This window comes from Sturnus vulgaris, chromosome 22 (genome assembly GCF_052056855.1).
Source record: "Sturnus vulgaris isolate bStuVul1 chromosome 22, bStuVul1.hap1, whole genome shotgun sequence".
NCBI lineage: Eukaryota > Metazoa > Chordata > Aves > Passeriformes > Sturnidae > Sturnus > Sturnus vulgaris.
Genome location: NC_142264.1, coordinates 9,384,383 through 9,406,756, shown reverse-complemented (window position 1 = coordinate 9,406,756; position 22,374 = coordinate 9,384,383). Strand labels below are relative to the sequence as shown.

Genomic DNA, 22,374 nt, shown 5'->3' with positions numbered 1-22,374 from the left:
GAGCCAAAGAGCCACTTGATCCCAATCTCTCTTAAAAAAATTAAGAGTGGAGTCAGACTGGGAGGGGAAAGTTTCAAATCCCAAACTTTAAATCTATCAGTGTTTTATGCAACTTGAAGACAGGAATGCATAAGGCAAGATGTGTTAAAACCACTTAGTACTCCACAGCCATGTTCTGCCTGTAGTCTCCTCAGTCACTCCTGTGAGCTGTCTTTTTAAACAAATCATTGTAAGTAGGATTTACAGATCTGCACAGACTTGGTGGTATTTTTTTTTCCTGTTACCTAAGCATGTTTGTTCCATGGGAGTTATCAGAAACTTCTTCTGATGTTTAATTTCACACAGGTGGAAAGCCAAGCACAGGAAAGTGGAAAACTCCTGTATGTAGGTTATCAAACTTCATTTGACTTCCTTGAGAGTGTGTGCTAATGCAAGTACTACATACACTAAATATCTGCTTTTTATGTGGTATTATTTTATTTTTTAGGTAAAATAGTTGTGAACACAAGTTACTTAGGTTCCATACCCTTGCTGGCTAACAATCCCTTCTTTTGATGGAAAGGACTGGTGGAACTCTTGTTGCTCTAATGGATGGCAGTGAGGTTGTATAATTTTTGTAGCAGCTCAACCATCTCACCCCTCACTCTGCTCCTGGATGGGATTCTGCTGGGTCTGTCCATCTGGAGCCTGGCTGATGGTCATCCCAGACCTGGCAGGGTACACGTGAGAGGTGATGATCTGTACTCTGAAAAGTGCTGCCTAAACCTTGTTTTGTCCATGAAGCTTCAAGTGTGGAGCTGTTAGAACCCCAGCCCACTCAGAGCTAATGCTTGCAGAATGCATGACCAAGGAATTAAACTGGGTGGAGTTACTCCAAAATTTGGATGTGGGGCCTGTCTTCTCCTAATGCAGCAGCTTTGGGTGTTTGCTTGGAAGTGCTCCCAGGATGGATGATGCTCTCCTGACCTGATTTGACTTTTCTTTCTTGATGTTTGGGTGCTGTGCCCAGATTTATCTGCAGAGCTCTGCAGTGCAGAACTCCAGTGCATAATGAACCTGGAACAAGTCGGCTCCTGTCAGGAGATGGCACGGGAGACGATCGGCTCCTGTGTGCCCTGGGGGAGGGAGGAGGGACAGACAAACAGAATAAACAGTTGTGTTTCTTCCCCAGGACTGTCCTGTGTCCTGAGGCTGCCAGCTGCACTTTGGAGGCCAGAGGAATAGGGCGGGGTATTTTCTTCCAACCAGATGAATTTGTGCTGTGAAAATGAGGAGTTAGTTCAGTTTCTCTGGGAATAGCATTTAAGGTGTTAAAACGTCCCACCCATCAGTAATGAAGAGCTGCTCAAGAACAAGCAAATACAGAGATGGAGCCTGCAGAACACACTGCCTTTACAGCTCTTCTTTTTCCTTGAAGAATGAGAGTCTGGGCAGGTTTTTGTTGCATTTATCATTTGGTCGTGGTGTCTGTCATTTGTGTTACCCTCCCATGGAGAGCTAAACTAGCCGAGCGTTGGGTTTTGTTGTCCATCTCGATTACTGTTATGTTATTTCACTTGTGCTTGTTTGTTTCTGCCTGTCAAAAGGGGAAAAAAATAATTAAATACTGTAGCAGAAATAGCTGGAGTATCAGTATTCTCCAGTAGGAAGATGTTAGCCTATGGTGAGTGCTTTTCACTGGGCTCAGCCTGTTTCTGCTGCTCCTGACAAGCTGTCATGTCTTCATGCTGGGTAATGTGATCTTCCAGGAATGTTTATCTTTCATTTCTGCATTTGTAGTGGAGCTGAGCTGGGGGTGCTGGGAATGTGCCTCCAGTGCCCTGTTGTTGTTTGGGCTGAGGTGCTGCCCCTGTGCTGCTGAAGGGAACAAATCAGACCAGCAGGGCTGCCATACAGAGCTCCCTCAATTTTCCCTGAATGAGGGTCCCAATGCTGTGAATTCATCCTGTGGACTTTGTATTTAAGTGTGTTTGCATTTCTCTGGATTGTGATGGATATTATTCTAATAACTTCACAAAATGTCCTTCTTTCCATGGGTTTGATGCCTTCTGCCTGCATACTTGGCTAGCAGCTGTTTCATATTTCTTTTATGCTTTGGGGCAACCTGGACAGGCCTTTACTCTGAGAAAATGAGCTTTGCTGGCCAGTGTCATGTGTGGATACCATAGGTGAATATCTGGAAGGAACAGCACTGATGGCAGCTCCTCTGGTGACCAGCAACTCTCTCTCTCATCTCAGTGCCAGCAGCTGCTTCCCCATCACTCTCCAGACAGCACCTCATGTAGATGCTCTGCCTTCTTCCCAAGGACTGAACCCACCAGTGATTAGTGTGCTTTAGTCTCTGCTATGGCAGTTTTTGGCCTTCTCCCAGCACTGGAAGGACACTGAGTAGCAGCAGTACTTTTGAGACCTCCCTAGAGTAAAGACTTATAGTGGGAAATGAATTTTCTAGTTGTTTCTAACGTCTTGAGAGCTATTGGCTGTCTGGCTTTTAACCTGTATTCTTGGATTATTGCTGACTGTTGTATTTGAATGCATAGCTGAAGTGAAATTGTCAAAAAGGAATCTCTTGTGGTTAATTTGTGCAAGGGCAGTGTGACACAGTGTGCTGACCCTGTTTGAGACCTGTGCAATACATCAAGGCTCAGATCCTGGCACTCCAGTGTTCCTGCCAGTACAGAATTAGCCCTCATCGTGTCAGTGCCGACATCTCTGCTAACCAAGCTTGAATATTATCTAGAAGGATCTCTCCAGAGAAACTCGAGGCAAGCATTTCTTGTTGGCAGTAATTACTCTGCCTCTTCTCATTTGCTGCCACAGAATGATGGAAGCACCGGCTGAAAGGATATCTGGAGGTCTCTGGCCTGACCTCCTGCTCCAAGTGGGACTGTCTCCAGCATGTGAGTGATCAGCTCAGCCATGGCTGTGTCTCGCCAAGTCTTGAACATGTTGGGGATGCAGCAGGGTGTCACACCAGATCAGCTTTTGTTTGCTTTTGCCTGGAAGTTATACCTAGTGAACCACCTTGGAGAGTGGGTTATGCATTTAGGTTGGAATGACCTCATCCTGCAGGTTTGGAAACATTTAAGTGAGCTGTGGGAAATGTCCCAGTAGGGTTAATGTAATGTGTAATGGATCTGAATCTTTCTGTCTTTTCCGTGCTAACATGGGAAACATGAGCAGACCCTCGTGCCGTTTCTGCAGGAACAGGCAGGGATCCTGTTAGGTGGATTTCCCGTGTTTACATGGGGAATTGCAGGTGAAACAGTGCTTGTAGGACATGTCCTGTTCTGCAATGAGCTCATGGGTGTTTTCCCACTGGAATTGTTTGTCAGGAGGCACAGGATGAACACGCCTGAGATCCTTTGCCCCAAAGCCGAGTGTGGGATCAATGCTGCCAGACTGAGGCCACACATGCACAAAGCACATAGTTGCCTTTTATCCACCCTCCTCAGACCCTTGCCATGGGAGGAAGAGGGTTTTTCCTCAGAATCTGCTGCATTTATTTCAGAAATCTCCCATGAGATGAGCGTGTGCACATCTGAGTTACCCATCATGGTCCTGTGTGTTAAAGGAAGCAGAACAGCTCTCTGCAGCTGAGCAGTAAACTTGCCTTCTGACATGGCACGAGCTTCTGGACACAGTGGGTGTCCAGGGATGGCACAAAGTCAGGCCAGACCAGAGTCCTGCTGCTGTGTCTGGGCTGGGCTGGATTTCTTCAGACAGAACTGTGGATTGCAACACTCCTCGTGCTTGCTCCGGCCAGGAAGCCTTGCTTGGAAGGGAAATGGCTGAGATGGAAAGAGCTGCTGAGGAGGTGGAAGCTTCCCTAGCCAAGGCCTCTTTGCTAGACTCAGCTCTGCATCCCTGGACTCTGCATCCCCCCGTGCAACAGGAATTCTCTGAATGCTTCATGGGCACTGAAAAGGAGAGCTCCTGTGGTCTGGTCCTGATCTTGGCACTGCTGTCTGCTCTGGAGATTTGTGTTGTGCTCCTGTTAGAGTGCAAACCAGTCCTTGTTTAGGATGAATCTGGTGGTGTGGAGTGAGCAGCAGTGTCCTTGGCTTACAAATCCTCACTTGCAGAGGGGCCCTTTGGTATCTTGCACATCTGAACTGCTCTTGCCTTTTGTTTCCATGCCAGAAGGGGCAGCCAAAAGGACTGTGGGAGCATGGGCTTATGTGTGCTCTGGTTATTTGAAGATGAAGGTCCTTGCTGAGGAATCACAGAAATGTGGGGATCACTGTTGCCAGCTGCTCTCCATGTGCTCGCTCCAGTCCAAAGTGCAGAGGTCAGGTTTGGGGTTATAGGGCCAGAGGGTCCTGGAGCAGCAGCTGTAAAGGGCTTCGGGGGCATCAGTGACAGGCTGACGTTAGCTGACAGCTCTTTTGTTACCACCAGTTTTTCCATGCACCATGTATTTTTGAAGAGGTTTGTCTCTGTGTGCTGCAGGGGGAGGAGCTGTAGTGGCACTGCTGCCACAAGCTGAGCTCTGCCCATTCCATGGTTCTGTTGGGTTGGTGTCCCCTGCTGGGAAATCCCATGGCTGGTGCTGAATCTCTCCCTTCCCTCTCGCTGTTCCTCCTTCATGAAGCTTACAGCCAGTGCTTATGGTTTACTTTGGTTTTTCTGCTGTTGTTTTCCATGTATCTGCAATAAAATCTCTGGTGAAGAATGCTGATTGGCTTTTCTTTGAGCTGGATGTGGAATCACTACTCAGATATTGGTCTCCTGATATCCCCACAGCTTGTAGTTTTGAGATGTGATATGCCAACATAGATTTATCTGGGAAACTTCTGGGAGAGAGGAAGAGATGTGAGGAAGTATCACTGTAAGAGAGACAGCAGGACTTTGTCCCCAGCAGTCACAGGACTGTGTAGCTCTGCTTGTCAGAACACCTTACACCATCTCCTTGCTCCAAACTCCTGACAGGAATGATGGACAGAAAGAGCTGCCTGCTGCTATGGTGGGGAGGAAGGATAATGTGAAGGATAATGCTCAAGATATTAGATACTACTAGATAGTGCTTCAAGAAGAAAGGCCAGCTGTGAAAGAGGCCATGTGCCTGCTGAATATACCAACTGCTTTCAGGGCTTAGAGGTCCAAACCCCAGAGCAGAGGTTTTCTGGCTTGTGGGAGTTGAGCCCTTCCTCGATGTGGCAGTGATCCTCATCTGCAGCAGGACACCAGAGGGTTTTTGGCTCAACAGACAGACAAGAGAAAGGCTGGAGATGTCCTGCTTGGGCTGGTCTTGGTGTCCAGGGATAGGGAGGGGTGTCTGTTTGCAGATAATGGTTTTCTCTGCCCCTTTCTCGTTGCGTCAGTGACAATGGCCAGGGAGAGTGTTTACAAGTGCCTTGCTGAGCACTGCTCTGTGCCAGCAGCTCAGTCCTCGTGGATGACGTGTTCTCTGAGCCTCTGTCATTGTAGCAACTGAAGCTGAGCCGAGCTCACTGCCCTGCTTCTGACCTGGGGTTACCCCACTTCAGCCTCACCTTTGAGGCAGCCCATGGTGGGCCCTGTTGCTTAGACAGAGTGAAAATGGGAGGCTGCTCCCGTTTGGATCTTTCCTGGTAATATGAAAGCTCTGAGAGAGATTTTTGTGCTGGGGAAGAGTCGTTGTTCCTCTGTTGTCACCTCCTCAGTCATTCTGACTCCTGGGAGAGGGAGCTGTGGTGGCAAGGGGGTGCTGAGGTCTCTGCTCCCATGTCCCAGCAGGACAGGGCTTTGCTGATCAGCTCCTGTGTGCCCAGAAAGAGGGAGCTTGGCAAGCTGCAGAAATTTATCAGTTTGGGGACAGGAGGATGTATCTGTCCTATGGCTGGGCCAGAGGTTGTCCTGGTGATTTGGGAAGTGACTGAGAGGCAAAGAAACTCTATTCTGGTACTTCCTCTCTTGAGGATTCTGATCATCTCCCTTCAGAGCAGGAAAAGCTTCCTTGGCACAGGATGGGGGGAATGTGGTGGAAGGTAAATACTGCCCTTGCAACCCTTGTTTTGCACCCCTTGGGAAGGGTGTGTCCCATATCAGGTGTCTGTAATGTCACCACAAGCTCTATCTTGTCAGCTCTAATCCTTCTGTTACCCTGCAGAGCAGCTCTAGGCAGCACCTGGTATGTGGAGACGGCTTGTCAGTATTTCTTGGAAGATGTCACATCTCAAACTTGCCTTCCTCATCATGCCAAACTCTGCCCCACTTCCCTCTTTTCCCAGGTTTATGTCTGGAATTGGATTTCTTTGCAGTGGAAGGATGATTCCAGCAGAGCTGGGCTGAGCAGATGTTTCATGGGGTAGTGGGAGTGAACACACTCAAACTGGGTAAAGACAGGACAGGGCTGCAGGGTGTAAACAGAGCACTTTTGCAGCAGGCTTCTGTGTTCCATCAAAAGTTCCTGGAAAGGTGAAGGCTGGAGCTGGCTTTCACCACCTCTCAGTGAAAGAATAAAAAGCCTGAACATTGTGCAGGTCCAGCCTCTGTAGTGAGGCTGTTCTGTGTTCCTCAACTGTGTCTGTGTTTAGCCCAAGGCCGCTTAGGTGATATCCTGGTCCTGTGTGACAAGAGATGTTGGTGCTCACAGCATCCTGCTGGAGCTGCCTGGGATATTGCTGGCCTGGGTGGGAGGCAAGGGGTGTAAGGCCCATGGAGCAGAGCCCTGGGGAGGGACAGGAGGTTCTGAGGACCTGTTGTGCTGCTGCTGCAGGAAAGACCTGGCAGAAGAAGCTCTGAGACGCTGTTTCATGATTTCCTTATTCTTGCTTGGATGTGTGTTCCCATATCACTGTTGGTAACTGGAGAAATTGTCTGGTGCAGGTCTCCTGACATCTCCACAGTGGGATTTTGTCATTTTCCTCTGCAGGAGCTTTGTGCTGGCTACAGAGGAGGGATCTCCTCAGGTGAGAGGCCATCAGTCTGTCTTGAGCTCTTTGTGTAGTTGCTTTCACCTCAGTGTTAACATAATCACAGGTGTTCACTCATTTATTTCTCCCAGTGCCACCTGACTGAGGGTGCTTGGGGTCAGCAAAAGGCAACTTCCCTGTCCCAATGTGATCAGCTCAGCAGTTCCTCACCCAGAAGTTCCTAATTCCTCTTTGCTGCTCAGCATAGTGGGTTATTTTTAAGCAGTGGGAGAAAAAAAAATTGGAAATCCTTTCAGGTAATTATTTTGTGTTTTGTGAGTTCACCTGTTATCTCTTGAAATGCATTTGGAATGCTTCTGAGATGCACATTATCATATAGATGCCTTAAACCCAACGAATATGGCCTGCATTGGGATCAACAATAGATAGACACAACTTCTGTGTCTAAATTTGTATGTGGAATTTAGTATGTACTAATGGGTCTTCATCTTTTAATAGGATGGATCTTTTCCAAGGCCAAGCAGAATCTGTTGGAGAAACAATCACAATGCCAGCTCTGGCCTGAGCTGGGTCCTTGCTCCTTTCTGCTCCCTCCTTAGGAACCTGCTTGTGCTGAGGAAAGCTGTCCTGTGCACAACCAAAACAGGGCCTGTTGATGTTATTCCTGGTCCTTTGAGAAGATGACTTAGTGGTCACATGTGCTGCTATGAGGTCATTAGGAAGTCTCTCAAATACCCAATTGGAGAAGCAATGATGCTATTGCAGAAGTATGCTCCCTCTGCGATGCGAGATGCAAAACTCTCCCAAGTACTTGAGTTTGCAATAGCTGAGTGGGATCTGTTATTGTGCATATTTGGGCTCATTCCAGTAAAAAAAAAAAAAAGGCTGTTTTCTGCTTTGCTTTATGCCTCGATTGATTAGTGGATGTGTACTGTGGGATCAAGTTACATCTCAGAGGGCATCCAGCAGAGAGCCTTTTTCTGTGCTGAACTGCTCAAGTGAGTCTGTCTGCAAGGTCAGCAGTTTTCTAGCAGTGTTTTGTGCCTCCACAGCCATGTCCTTCCCCAGGGAAAGAAGCTCCTCAGATCTGTTTGTGAGCTGAGCTATTGCTCTTCCCAACAGCATAGGGAAATCAGGAGCTTTCTCTAGACCCTTGATGCTGTTTGTGTGATATGCATCTGCTTTGATGCTTTTATAGATGCCACTCCTGGGCTCCCTGGATGTCCAGTATTTCCTGCTGCCACAATCTGCACTGTGTCTTGCAAAGGGAGTTGTTTGGTCCCAGTTTACCCCAGGGGCCTGTATCCAGCTTGGTTCCCATGTACCATTATGTTCTCAGGGCAGGCATCCTTGTTTTGGGAGGAGAGTGCCTTGGAAGGGCATTATCAGAATGAATAACACCCTTTTGGAGCAGGCAGAAAGGGCTCTGATATCTTCCCACATCCACCCTACTGCTGGCCATGCCCCAACCATCTACAAGCCTCAGGGACTATCCCATCCCTCTGTGCTGATTAACTTACTGATGCATGGAAAAATTACCATGGGGGGAAAAAAGAAAATAATTTTCTGTTCTCAGATCAGAGGTGGATTGTGTGGCACGGAAGGGGTAGGGAAACAGGGAGGAAAATGGGAGCAGGGTGGCATCTGACTGCATCTTGCAGGTCACAGCTGTATTTTCCAGTTGGGACTTAGTATGGGCACAGCGTGCTTTGTGTCTGCTTCATTTTTTCCTTTGGGATACCCAAAATACTCGCTGCTTCTGTGGAGGCTTTGCTGGGATTCCTGCTGGAAGCTGGTGTAGCTGTGGGGTTCTGCAGGATGGGCTGAGTGGCTGCTGTGCCCTCTCTTCACCCTTCTGCTGTGGAGTCCATGTGAGCCCTGTACAATGCTGGCATCCCTTCCCGGCCCAGCTCTGCTGGGAGGAGTCCTGCCCCTGCCAGGTGTGTGAGTGAGACATTGCAGCCCTTCCCTTGCAGGAGGCAGGCTGGCACCTGCATTTCCCAGCAGGCAGGCTCAGCACATTCCTTCTGCTCTCCCTGTGCTGCTGTGGTTCCTGCTGGGGCTGTATCCCAGTGCCCTTCTCACCCATGTGAGCGTGGCCCCATCCTGCTGTGCCCTCCAGGGCAGCAGAGCCCACATGGGCAGGGATGGCAGTGGGTGCTGGGGTGGAAGGGCTTTGCAGAGCAGCTTTGTAGCCCCTCTGGTGGGTTTGGGTGGTCTCAGTGTCACAACCTGCTGGCCCTGTGCCCAGCTCAGTGTGTCCTGCTGCAGTCCTGCTTGTTCTGTCACCATGGAGCCACCTGCTCATGACATTCCAGCTGTCACCCTTGGTAATTATCTCCCTTGAAATGCCACAGCCTGGTTTGAATTTTGTTTTCCCTCAATTTCCGTATTTTTAGAGCAAAGGTACTGAATGTGATGTGCTGTTCTCAGACAGCTGCTTTGGTGACCTGCACTGCTGTGGGGCCCTGACCTGAGGACAGCAGTGGGGTGAGCTGTTGTGATGAACATGCAGAGAGCCCTGGTGTCACAGCTGGGCTCTCCTTCTTCCAGGAAAGACTTTGGAAGCAGAAATCCAAATGTCTGAGAAGTGCCCAGGGTTATAATAATTCTGTTGGCTGGACTTGCTAACAAGTGCCTAGCTCTGTTGCTTTTTGCCTTTCCTCATGGACGGCCCAGGAGGGGAAGGATAAGCTGAGGATGTTCCTGCTGGACCCTCCTGGTGGGCGCTGTTAAAGCAGGAGGTGCAGGCTGGCTCTGCGGTGCCTGGCCTGCCCCTGGGACTACACGGGCCCTGCTTCCTGAGCAGGAGAGCTGCTTTATGTTGTGGTTTTACTAAATGAATTCAAAGCTTGGCCTTCCTCCAGGCAAAGTCTGGGCCAGGTGCCAGCGGAGCAGCCCCCAGGGAGAGCACTGGAGCAAGGAGGGGCCAACAGCAGGGAAGAGCAGAGGAATCCAAGAAGGCAGATTTGCCTAGAAAACAGCTCTGTTTCCATCTGCTGGGTCAGGAGTTGCTATAGGAACTGGGATGATAGAGGCAGGGCCATCTCCTGGGCCTGTCTGTGTGTGCGGAGGGAGGGAGGAGGGAGGAGTTACTCAAGTTTGAACATATCATGTGTGTGCTGGTGGAAAGTTGCAAGCAATGTCGAAACTACAGCCTGGCTCAACCTGTGGAGTTCCAAAGAGACCTAGCAGTGCTCAGCAGGCCCTGGCAGAGGCAGGTAGGCTCCTTCCAGCTCAACCTGGCTCTCGGCTTGGTGTCAGCTCTCTCCCTTCTCCCCCTCCTGTTTCTGTCCTTGGATAAAGCCTTTGGAGGCTTTGCTGGGAGTGAAGGTGTAGGCATAGGGTGGCTCTTTGCACCCCACCTCCCCTCCTGCAGTCTGGGAGGGTTCACACATGGTGGGAATTCCCTCAGGGATGTACAGGCTGTTGTGTGGGCACAGAGGTGCTGCTGGCTGGGCTTCCTGGGGCTCTCGGGGAGCCTGTGCAAGGCTGGAGCCGTGAGGTGCTGCTGAGATGTGCCAGGGCTGAGGCTGGGACAGATGTGCACAAGCTGGAGCTGGCAGTGGGACACTGGGGAATGTGCCCCTGTCCCCTGAGCCCCAGCAGCTCCTGCCCACACGGGTCTGTGGGGGAACATTCCCGTGCTCACTCACCTCTTCTCCTGAGGACAGGCAGAGCCCGGCCCCTCCTGAAGCACCTACTGCAATTTTGGTCACTGTTCAGCTTTCTCAGGTTCCCATTTATCCTGAAAATGGGATTATGAATATACAGGAAGGTGCTCCTGAGAATCCTCATTGTTAGGGTTAACCGTGGGACTCTCTGGTAGCAGCCCCTCCAGATAAAATCTTATTTCCTCAGTAAACCCATTTTTTCAGGTGCTGAGAACTTTCCAAAATAGCTGTGTTTCCACCAAGAGTGTTCCAGGGTTGCTCACTGCTCCACAGGTATTTCTTTAATAGGTTTGGCTGAAATTTCATCTGCTCGTTTTGTGTCACAGAGGATAACCTCTTTAAAAAAAAATAAAAGGTGGGTAATGTTGTTTCTCTTTTTGAGAAGCTGCACAATAAGCTGCTGAAAACTGAAATGTGATCTCTGTCCACAGAGGCAGAGCTTGCCAAACTGGCTGGGATCACAGCCCACCTACTCATGCACCCACGTTATCAGAGGCACAGGAGAGCCCCAGAGCCTGAGTGCAGGCAGCTCTGGGATAACCTGCCCGTGCAGGAGATAACTTTCTGGTCACATCAGTTACTGGTTTGCTTATGCTTGGCTAGAGGAAAATTATCTCCAGTGTGCTCTCTTTCACTCTGTTAATGGAATCGCAGATGTTCTTATTATGGAGATCTACTTCCAATATTTTATTGAATTACTCCCACATTGCTCTGTGGCAATATGTCCCAGAGGCTCAATGCACATGGTATGCTGTGGAATTTCATTTCCTCAGTTTTAATTTGTTGTTTTTTAATTTCAGTTCATTTTCAATATGGAAAAGAGGTAAATGGGATCCTTATTTTTTAGTTTAGGCATCATTGTTTTACGTGTTTCTTTTTTCCCTTCTCATCTCTCCTATTCCTCTTCTCTTTGCCTCAAACAATACCACGATTTTCCTGCTGCTACCTGCCTTATGTGTAATTGCTAAATCTTATTACATCTCTGTGGGCTTCTGTTTCTTGTTGTCTCAAGAAAATTAAATCAGAATTGGTCATTTTGCCTTGCCCAAGCTGTGAAATGCTGCTCGAGTTTTTTTCTGTGTTCTTGGCTTTTCCTTTGTTTATAAGCAGAACATTTGCTTTGATTGCTTGAAATACATTGTGGTAAGCAAAGATCTTCTCTGAGCTGTCTCTGGTTGTGGTAGGTATTTTGCTGGAATGTTTAATTAATGGCAACTTCATCCCTGTTCCACGGGAAGTTAAATTTTATCTTGCAGAGCTGTACCAGTAAATAGCAAAGCCGGTGGAACATGGTTGGACCTGCCTGGAAATCCTCTCTGGAGTCTCCAGGCTTGGTGCTGTGTTTCAGGTGGTGTGTGAGTGTTGCCACTCACTGCTCCCATCTCTGCCAGGCACTTCATAAATTAAACTTTAAAACCTCTTTGGGTCGTAAACAAAGTTTGCTCAAGCCAAATGCAACAGCTGTGTGTACCCAGACGTGGCTGCCTTGGCTGGGGGTTGTGCTCAGCCTCTGCAGAAATGGTGCCCACTGAGGTCACAGCCTGTATTGTCCCCTCTGGCTCCTGGGATGCTCTGGGAGGGCTGGAGCACTTCCCACTCACTGCAGTTTGGTATATGGGGTTATTGCAGTCTGTGGAATGCAGTGAAGGATGATAAGTTATACTTCTTTCTGATATTGGAAAAGCTTTTTCAAGTCTGGTATCTTCCTTTGGCTGTAGGGCATGGCTTTTCATTTTTATTAACATTTTTTGGTTCCACTGGAGCAGAGCCCATAGTGCTCCTCAAGCAAAGGGCAGGGGCTTTTTGCCAGCTACAGGTGCTCTGAGTTTTATTTTTACAAATATGAAGGGAGATTGCAAAACTCATAAAATGTAGCTTTTGATAATATTAGCATTTGTGGTGGTTTGAGGGAGACTAGATGGGCAGCTCAATTAGTAGATGTTCCAAAATCCTGTGTCTGGTTTGATTTTTCACTGAACTCTCTTGGAGTTTGGCTTCCACGCTTGCAAAAATCCGCAGTTCTCAGGTGCTCCGTGCAGCTCTGTGAAAGGATTTGCTTCTCTTCTGGGTTTGCAAAGAGCTTGCCCCAGTAATCATGTTTTAGCTTTTAAATTGGCTCAACTATGAGCAATTTGCAAAACAAAGGTTGTAGATAAGGACCCGTTACTGTAAAGTCGGTATTTTTGAAGGTAGGCAGTTGATAAGGAAAGCTAAAGATAACTGGAAAAGCAAAGCAAATATATCATGGGGCAGTGAGAAATATTTTAATGTCTGTAAAACAAAATGAGTTTCATCAGCGGTGCTTATATTATTGGGAAAGGTCAAACCCCACTGATTGCTGATAACAATGCAGAGAAGTAAAACATTTATTTCCCGTGTTTGTGGAGAAGCTGGATGATATTCTCTCGGAATACCTCCTGTTGCACTGGTAACCAGGGAGGGTGTTAAACCCAAGATAACATTTCAAAGTCTTTTGAAACTTGAGCAACAGTGGGACCTGTTTGTTTAAAACAAATTGGCAAAGCAGCTTTCTGAATCCTGGCTGCCAATTTGTAATGAATCTGGGAAGACCAAAGGAGTTCTAGAAGTTTGGGAAAACATAAATGTTATAGCAGTGTTTTAAAATGGAGAAGGGAGCAGGTAACCAGCAGGCAGTGCAGACCAACCTCTGTCACATTAAAGGAGCATGCTCAGCGATCCCTGTGCTCTGATGGAAAGCAGATCATGTCCCAAAAATCCTCAAATTGTGGGTTGAATGAGATTTTTGCACTGGCTGCCAAGAGTAGCTGCACTGATATCATATACCTGGATCCAGAGGGATGCAATCCTGATGTCGACCAAAGGCTGCTGCTCCCAGGAGGCAGAAGAGGCTTTGCTTTGGGAGCCAGGACCGTGTTGGATGCCCTGGGCAGGGACTGATCCCTGCCATGTCCTTCATGCTTTCCTGCAGGTGGGCTCTGAGCTGAGAAACACCCACCTGAGCAGCTGTGGTGGGCTCATCCCTCCACAGCTTATCCCCAGTCCTGCCTCACTCTGTGCCAGCCTGGCAGAGTCTCACTCTTCCAGTCGCTGGTCAGCACTGTGATGAACAAGCTGATTTAGAAAGTGCCACCTGATACCCCTCAAAAATAGTTACAGTGGGAATGTGATCCTTGCACTCTGTAAGCAGAGGGTGTGCTCCATACATCAGTGTGGGACAAACTCGGTTATTCCCCAGTTTCCCTGTGAACAAACCAGTGGGGAGTCATGGCAAAACCTGACTAGAGCTGTCTCACTGCCTGGAGGGAGTCTCTGTCTCACCTGGGAAAAATATTGAGTAAATTAATACTGAATCTTCCCTGAGAAGGCTGATGGAGTCAGGGTGGTTTGGTTGGGACAAGAGGAGGCTCTGGAATACCAAAGAGCAGATTATCAAAGAGGTGCATAACAGGAGGATTGACAGTGATTGTCAGATGAGATAACAAGAGTTTCTGCCTTGGGATAAAGAAGGATAAAGTTTTCCTTCTTCAGACAGCTGAGCAGTGGGAGAGGTTGTCCAGAGAGGTGGGGGGAGCCTCCATCCTTGGGGCTTTTAAGGCACAGCTGGACAAAGCCTGGCTCAGGCTGCTCTGAAATTGGTGCTAACCCTGCTTGGAGTTGGAGGTGGGATTAGATGCTCTCCTGGGGATCTCCTCCAGCCCAAATAATTCTGCAACTCAGCAACCTGATCTCCTTCTGAGTGCAAGTTTGAGCACAGTTAAGTAAAAGGTTATGGTGGAGCCCCCTGAGAACAGGGAGGGAGGAAGGTGGTTTAGATTGAGTGCTCTTAATACCCCATCTGTCATCTCTGTGGTTAACATGTCATGGGATGGTTGCTATGTGAGACTTTGCAGTGGAAGATTGTAGGTCTTGAGAGAACTATGGATGGCTTTCAGTTGATATATTTTAAGGATTATTAAAAAAAAAAAAAAAGAAAAAAGCTGGAGAGAGATGCCAGTGTTTAGGAACAGTGAAAATGTCATTGTGCTGAGTGCTCTTTGGGCCTGTCGGGGTCAGAAGGAAGCTCTGGAAAGGGACAGTAAGGGACACTGGGCAGGGAAAAGGGAGGCACTTGGAACTGCTGGTTTGTGCACAATCTTGTTTTCCTGCCACTTCTGTCCTACAGAAACAGTGGCACTGGAGCCTGGACTTGGAAACTGGAGCCTCTGCAGTTGAGGGATGTGTATTTTGGAGGGTGCTGGAGGAGCCCCTGGGCTGCTGGGTGAGGGGTTCTTGGGGAATGCCCATGTCCTAAGCAGGGCCCTGGCAGGTCTGGCTGGGTCGTGGGAAGTGCTTCCAGGTTCCTTGGTGGAGATGAGCACAGAGTTCCCATGCCCTGGGTGGGGAAGCTTTGGTTTTGGTTTAGCTGAACTAAAACCCACCATTGTGGTGCAGTGAATTTGCATTTCCTTATCTTTGGCTTTGTCTTTCTAATGGTTTCTAATTTTGGCCTTGCTACTTGGATGGATTAAATTACATTTAATGCATGTTCATTTATCCCCGAGTCTGGTTGTATGACAGAAGTGCTCTGGGCAGTTTCACAAACTGAGGACACCCCACTCTTGTAGGACTGGCTGACAGGCAGTGGGAAAAAGCTGGAGGATTTATTGGTTTTGTGCAGAAACAGCAGCATCTCTCCGGGCTGTAGGTGAGGCACTGCCTCATGTTTGAGTCCATGGGCTGAAGCTCCTCCCAGTGTTAAATGCTATGGTGTGGGTGACTGCAATGCTCTTTTTCTCCTAAAATCTAGCAGGAGTGAGGTGTCACTTTCTTCATAACCCCATTGAGATGTTTGGCTACAATATGGAATACAAGGCTCAAATCCTCCTCAGGGCAGGCCTATCCCCCACCTCTCAGGGGAGTGATCACAAAGTACACCCAGACCTTGATCTTCCCATTCTTCTGCACTGCCTCAGACTCAGCTCTGTGGTGTCCCTGTCCCCTCCCCAAGTGCCACTCCTGAATGTTGTCCTTTTAATCCCACATTCATATCTCTTGTGACAGGTCTCCTAATGCCACCTCAGAGATGATGCTGGGGCTTATTTCTGTCTCAATTTCCCTGTTCCTGTGACTTACTTCTCACGTATTAATCTTAATTAACCCAAGATTAACCTTTCATCTAAAATATGTTTGTTTTTATCTGTCCAGCCTTGTTGCTGCTCTGGACATCACTTAGTGGTGTCACTATTTCTGCCCAATGTCCCCCACCGTGTTCCTAACATTGCAATGGGTTTTTCCTCTTTCTGACCATCTCTGTTGGTGCCTAAATCCCAAATCTCCTGTTGCAGCCTTGCACTTCATGCCAGGCTCTTGCTGGCCCTGGCCAGCTCCCCTGTTACTGACACAATGATTTTTGGTGTCACTGCTGGCACTTGGTTTGTGCTATTCACATGTCATGTAGAGACCTCTCCGTTGCTGCCTGGTTGATTGAATCCAGGGAGAGAGATACCTCACTCTGAGTTCACCTGAGGGGAAATTTGTTGCCTGATTTTCACCCTATTTCATATTCAGCCCTATTTCACAGGGTTCCTGCACAAGCAGCATGGCTTGGTCCATCCTTCACCCTTCAGCAGTTCTGCTGGAGTGGGTGGCCATGTTCTCTGGCCAGCAGCCCTTCTCTGTTTTTTCAGTCTTATGCCAGTATTTAAATTGTAAACTAAGCTGAACATTTTAAAAAGTGATCAGAATTCTTTCTGCTAAGGGTTTTCATCACCGAATTCTGTTTGGTCCAAGCTGGAGCTGTGTGTGCTCCAGGGGAACACTGCTGGGGCTGGGGTCTCTCAGATTAACTCTTGAGGCAAAGAGAAATGCTCTACCATTGTTCTGGTGCCAGAAAAATGGAAATCACACTTCCCAACCTCTTATTTCTTCCAGCCTCAGGTATTGCCCCAATTATTAGCTTTGCTTCTTCCCCATTGAATTCCTTTAGGAATGTTAGGAGATGGCATCCAGTCCTCCTGATTGTTCCTGGAGCTTTTGAGGATGCTTTGATTCAGGATAGCTCCTCCTGTTGTACCAGAGCTCTGTGTGTGACACACTCTGTGTCTTGCCCGTGACTGTGGAGTTTCTTGGCGTGGCTCTGGGCATCTGGAATGGGATTCCTGCAGCAAACCCTCAGGTCCCACTCCGGGCTAATGATTTGCAAAGGAACCAGTTAAAACAAATGCCTGTTTCAGTTGGGATCTAGAGAGGCTTGCAAACATGCCAGACCTCCGTAATGGATCTCTGGAGGGAGAACAGTGCCTGGAGGAGCTCCAAGTCCCACCTTCCTCCTGCACATCACTGAAGAACAGCTCCCTCCTGTGCTCGCTGAGCCTTTGCTGTGCTGGGGACAGCGCTGGGTCACAGCCAGCTCTCTGTGCAGGCACCGACTGGCTTTTCAGGCATGGTATCTGCTGTGTTTATTGGGGAAAAGTGCCCTCTTTTGCATTTCTTGGTGAGTTTTTCAACAAGTAGATTTTTTTTTTCCACTCTACCAATGATTGTAACAGGATTTTATTCTCCTGCAGCCAGCTGTTAGCAATTAGCAACTTGATCCAGTCGGGCCTGGGAACAGAGTTTAACACTTTCTTGCCTCTCAGAGGATGTTGCTAATCCTGTTTTTGCTGGTTTCAGGCTTGTGCTGTAGTTTTGGCACTTGATGTGTATGTGTGGGCAGGGTGGGAAGATAGGCATGACTACAGCAAAGGGCTCTAATGCAGCTGAAAGAAAACTATGGAGCCATTTACACAGAAAAAGTCCTTAGTAAGATGATTCCCAAGCAGTTTGTACAGAGGGTTGTATTTAGTAGTAAATCCATTGTGTCCTAGCTCTGGGAATTGTGCAATTTGGGAATCCAATCTCCTCCTGGATGAGATTTAGACTCAGCCCCAATCAACATCAGTAGTTCTTCAAAAGAGTGATTTCTGCAGATGGAGCTCCTGAGTGGGGCTGAACCTCCTTCAAAACTTTCACCCTCTGAAGGCGTGAAAACCACTCTTGCTGACTTTGCTTAGAGCAGCAGCTGCTGTGGAGCACTAAAAGCTGAGAAATGGCATTGTTTGCTCCCTCTGTGCATCACCTCTCCCAGGACTCACTGACAGGCACTTCAGTGGTCCAGGGCTGGGAACCAAATGTGGTGGGAGAAACAAACCCAGCAGAACCTGAACCAGCTGCTGAGCTCCCTGTGCAGGGATGAACTGCTGGAAAGAACTCACCACTGCCACAAAGGTGAGAATTCATCTTACCAAACAGGACTAGTCCAGAGCAGCCTTTTCCTCTGTCAGCAATGGAGACCCTTCCAGAGAAGATTCATCCTGCTTGTCTTGGATACTCTTTAGGCAAGGGCCCAATTCAAAGCCAGCTTTTGTAGGCACAGAGCTGCTGACAGGTGAGCTCTAGATCAGCTCTGGGGCTTTCATTTCCTCTCCTCTCCTGGAGGCCAGTCTGGCTCTGTGGCCACACCTTCCAATTCTGGGTTCAGTTCCCCCAAGCCGCGGTATTTTTGTGGTCCTGCAGAAATCCATGTGCCCATCAAGTCCTGAGGAGCCCTTGGTTGTCAGGATGGCACCTACACCTGTCTGTGCCCCCCAGTTTGTACCTTTGCTCCAGTGCTGGTTGCTGGCTTGGTGGCAGGAGCTGAAATGGTGCTTGGGCATTTGTGTGACTTCCCTTATCCCCACACCTCATTCCTTCTTTCCTCCTGATATTTTACATTCTTATCACCACATTCAGGTGGTTAAATGATGTGACTGGCTCTGTGGCAGCACAGAAGGTGTCATTTCAGAACACGGCCTGATATTTGCATAAAACAAATGGGCACTTAAGTTATGGTGCTTGTTCAGGTGAGTTAATGGTGCTGTTTGTGGTGCATTTATTCAGTTGCTGTGACATTGGTGGCTGTTGTCGTTTTGAGAGGATAGGGGCACGGCACAGTACTCTGTTGTCAAAGGGAAGTCCTTATGTTAAGTTTCAGGGTGAGCCCTTCCCCAGTGCTTGCCACCCCAGCTGGGCTGTGAGTGCTGTGCTGATGGCAGAGGATGGATCGTGCCCTGCTCTTGATCCCTCTTTGCTGGGCTTTTGGACCAAATGGGATTTGAGCACTTACTGGTGTCTGGGGCTGCTCTCATTTCTTTCTTGTTTCAGCAGTGTGGCTTGGGCCCTCAACCTAACCACGATCCCTATTTCAGTCCTTTCCAGCCATCCTTCCCCTTATTCCTGGGCAAGTTGCAGAGAAATCCCTGTGTGTTTTGGTGGAGCCAGCCTGAGTGTTGAAGCTCACCCAGTTTGCCAGGCTCTGGAGGGAAGATGAGGAGGTGCAGTCTGTGTGTGGTGTCATTGGCCATTTGAGGGCTCCTTGTTGGGAGCTTTTAAACATGCAGCTCAGAAGTTACCTGGACATGGCTCCAAGCTGCTGTTCTCCTTCCAGGCCCTCCTCAACAAGCTGCAGCTCTGGTCAGTTGCTGGTCCAGCTTGGGCACCCATGGGAAGGATCTATCCTGGACTTTACCCATATGGTGCAGCTGATCTGGGTCATGGGCAGGGCACCACCAGACAGGTCTCTGCTGAGTTCCCATCATCTCCTCCAGGAAGGTGTTCGAGTTAAAGCCTTGATGTTGGTGACAGGTCCCTTTCTCACGTCCTGTGGCAGGACTGTCTCCCCCAGTGCTGAACTCTCTGCAGTTCCCTTTGCAGGTCCAGCTTTGGGAGCTCCCAGGACACCTTAGCAAATCACCTGCTTAAATTAACACCCACAAAGTCTGTCTTCAAACTGTGCCCCAAAACTTCTTTACAAAATCTCCCTCCAGCTGAGCACACAAAGTCTCTTCTCTGTGGGAGTTTGTCTGCCCTGGGATGGTGGGAATGGATGTGTTTTCAGCAGGAATCACCTCCTTCCATTCCAGGGGGGAAGGATGACCTTGGAGGCACAAACAGCTGCAGAGTGCTTGGTCAAAACCTCTTCTGTGGTCGCCAGACCCTCCTGCTGAGATCTGGGCTTGTGCTTTGCTTTTGCAGGCTCGCCACGGGGGATGCCACAGGATCACAGCTCCTTCCCAGCCCCGGCCAGGGTGCCCGTGGAGGGAGCCACGAGGTGGCTGGAGCAGGAAGGAGCTGGTGATTTTAAGGTGTTTTTTGGTTGCCTGGCTGGGCACAGCAAGGCACAGCCACCCAGCATTAGCTCCTGCTCCTGCCTGTGTGTTTGGCTCCCTTCCCAAGAAGGCCCTTAGTTGTTTTTCAGGCTCAGAGCCATCTTTTCTGATGGAATCCAGCAGGGACAATGGCCAGTAGCATATCCTTAGGAAAGAGAATAAAAACAGGGCATGCTCCAGTGATTCTAACCCCGATTTAGCTTCTAGGCATCCAGCAATCTGCAGCTGGGGGATTTCCCAAGCCAAAGGTTTTACCTTTGGATTTAAGGAGCTGTGGAGTATCTGTCTGTTGTGAATATATCCAGTTTCTTGGGTTTCCATGGCAGCTCAGGGCTGTGACTTGTACAGTTTGATTATGTTGGGTGGAAAAAGAGAGCCTTTTGTTACCAATGTCTGAGTTAATGGCATCTGATGCTCCTGCATGCATGCATGCACTGGCACAGTGATGGGCCCTTTTATAGCCTCTCCTCCTTCACTAACAAATCCCAACATTCAGCCCTGCCTTTTCACTAAAACTCCGAGGATTCTTGAGCAAACACCTTCTGGTCCTGGCAACTTTACATTTATTTTTTTGTTCTGTTTTCTTTTCTCCTGTCATTCCATTATGAACCTGCCCTCTGTAAAATTATCCTTCAGGATGGGAGCCTCCCAAGGCTCTTTGCAGTGAATATGGACACAAAGAATTCACATAACTGCTGATCTGACCTCCTGTTCCTTTAGGTGTTAGCTTGGCTTTCCAATGAAATTGCCAGCGTTCAGGCCTTTGCTATTCTCCTTGTTTCCAAACAGGAAATGAAATGTGCTCACCCATGCGAGTGTACATGCACTTTTGACAGCAGTGTGGACCCGCAGGGAGAGCTTTTTTTCACCTTGTTTTGGACCTTTAAGATAAAGTTGTGTGGCAAGTTCCAAGGTGCCCACTTGGCTACTTGGTGCCAAGGTTTAGGTGGATAAAGCCTGGTTGGACTGCCCAGGTTCATTTGTAGCTGCAGTTTCACTATGTGGTAATTTAGTAAGGAAAGGGAAGTATTGATGAGGGAGAGATTACTTTGCACTGGACTTGTTTCAGAGCAGTTAAGAGGGTACATCCATCCATCCATCCAGTCATGGCAGCTGAGGGCCTGAAAGATGGATTGCACTGGTAGATTTAGGGGTGCTGTAGACAGTCAAGTGATCATTGGTTCTTCACTAAGCCTCTGATCTGGTGATGAGCAGAGCAGGGCTGAGGTCAAAGACACTCTTGAAGGCAGGGAAGATTGCCCAGGCTGTCACGAGGCAATGACACACAGCAACCCTGCAGCACAGACAAGTCCTGTCTCTGGAGGACTCATCCTCTCTCTTTGCTTTGTCTTTCAGAGATGTAGATGGCAGCTGCTGCCTTTGAAGGACTCGTCTGACCCTGTGCAGCACCTCCAGTTGCTACCATGATCTTCTGCATGCTGCTGCTGGCCTCCCTGCCTGAGCCCTCTGGCACCGAAGTCAACCCTGGTAGGGAGCTGCCAGGCTGGGAGAGGACTCATCTCCCACCTTCTGTGTGCTCCTCCTCAGCCTTTCTTTGCCTCTCATGGGGGTTGAGTGTGAAGGTTGCACGTAGAGAGAATCGCTGATGTTGCTCCTGAATGTCCTCTGGACTGAGATAATCCTGCACAGCTGTGCTGGAGTGGGACACTGTCCTGCCAGTCCCAGGAAGGCCTGGGCACATGGACATCCTCCTTTTTCTGCCCACTCAGGCCTGTCTTGAGCTCTGAATATCCCTCCATGGCTTTGACTGTGTGGCCTGGAGGACAAACCCTGCCTCAGACTGGCTCAGAGGTTCTGCTCACTGTGGAAAACAAATTACCAGTTAGCAAAGCCTCAGCCACTGCTCTCCAGCCAGCAAGGGGTGTTCTGGAGAGAGAAGTGTGGAAGGACAGATAGAAAACCTTACCTGGCACAAAGATAAGGAGGAGGCAGGGATGTGAGCCTGTGAGTCCCTGTGGAGGGCAGGACCTCTTATCCTACAGCATTTGGCAAGATACAGTCCTGATGGAGGTGAATTAGATAATGGTCTGCAATGTGTTGCAAAAATTCCTGTAATGAGGTGTTTTGAGCTGGAGAGAGTCTGTGAAATAAATGAGTTTAATCCTTTTCCAGCTTGGCTGAAGGTGTGGTGAGGCAGAAGTGCTTCCCTGAGGGCCTGTGCTGGCTCTGCTGGGGCTGGCTCTGTTTGTTTGCAGCCCTTTGTGGCTGGCTCTGACCCTGCTCTGGCCTGTGGATATTTGCAGAGGTTTGAGGTTGTGCTGCAACCAGCCAGAGTGAAGTGAGGGTTGTGGGGGAGCTCAGCAGCATTCCTGTGCTCCCTGTTACACAGCATTCCCTGCACTGTGCACCCCACCACACACCAGTGTGGAACTGGGGCTGCCATCTGCTCTGGTGGTCAAACCTCGCAGAAAGGAGGGATGGCAGCTGCAGGGTCAGTCCCAGGCAGATTCCTTTTGATGGTGGCTGGTGCAGGACCAGCTCTTCCACACCATCTCCAGGGAGGTGGGAGGGCTCTGAGCACGGGTCTGTGGTCCCATCTCCTGCAGGAGTCTCTTCCATCAAAAAGTGACCCCTCACACTTCTCAGCTCTGTGACATCCTCAGGCAGTTTTGCTTCCTCAGCTCCCCCAGCTGCTCTGGTGCCTCTGCCCAGGGCTTGCCCTGCTCTTCCCAGGCA

General features: G+C 49.0%; 1 protein-coding gene across 4 annotated transcripts in view; it reads left to right on the top strand.

Moving 5' to 3' along the window:
* Positions 1 to 22,374, top strand: part of LOC106855947 (discoidin domain-containing receptor 2-like) — a 55,695-nt gene that overhangs the window by 5,522 nt on the left and 27,799 nt on the right. For 3 of the 4 annotated variants that reach the window (XM_088177266.1, XM_088177269.1, XM_088177268.1), the window contains exon 2: positions 21,034 to 21,165. In XM_088177266.1, coding sequence (XP_088033392.1) covers positions 21,102 to 21,165 — 64 coding nt within the window. In that variant the 5' untranslated portion in view covers positions 21,034 to 21,101. Of the gene's footprint in view, positions 1 to 9,956; positions 10,079 to 21,033; positions 21,166 to 22,374 lie in introns of those variants that run through there. The other variant, XM_088177267.1, reaches the window with a different exon arrangement.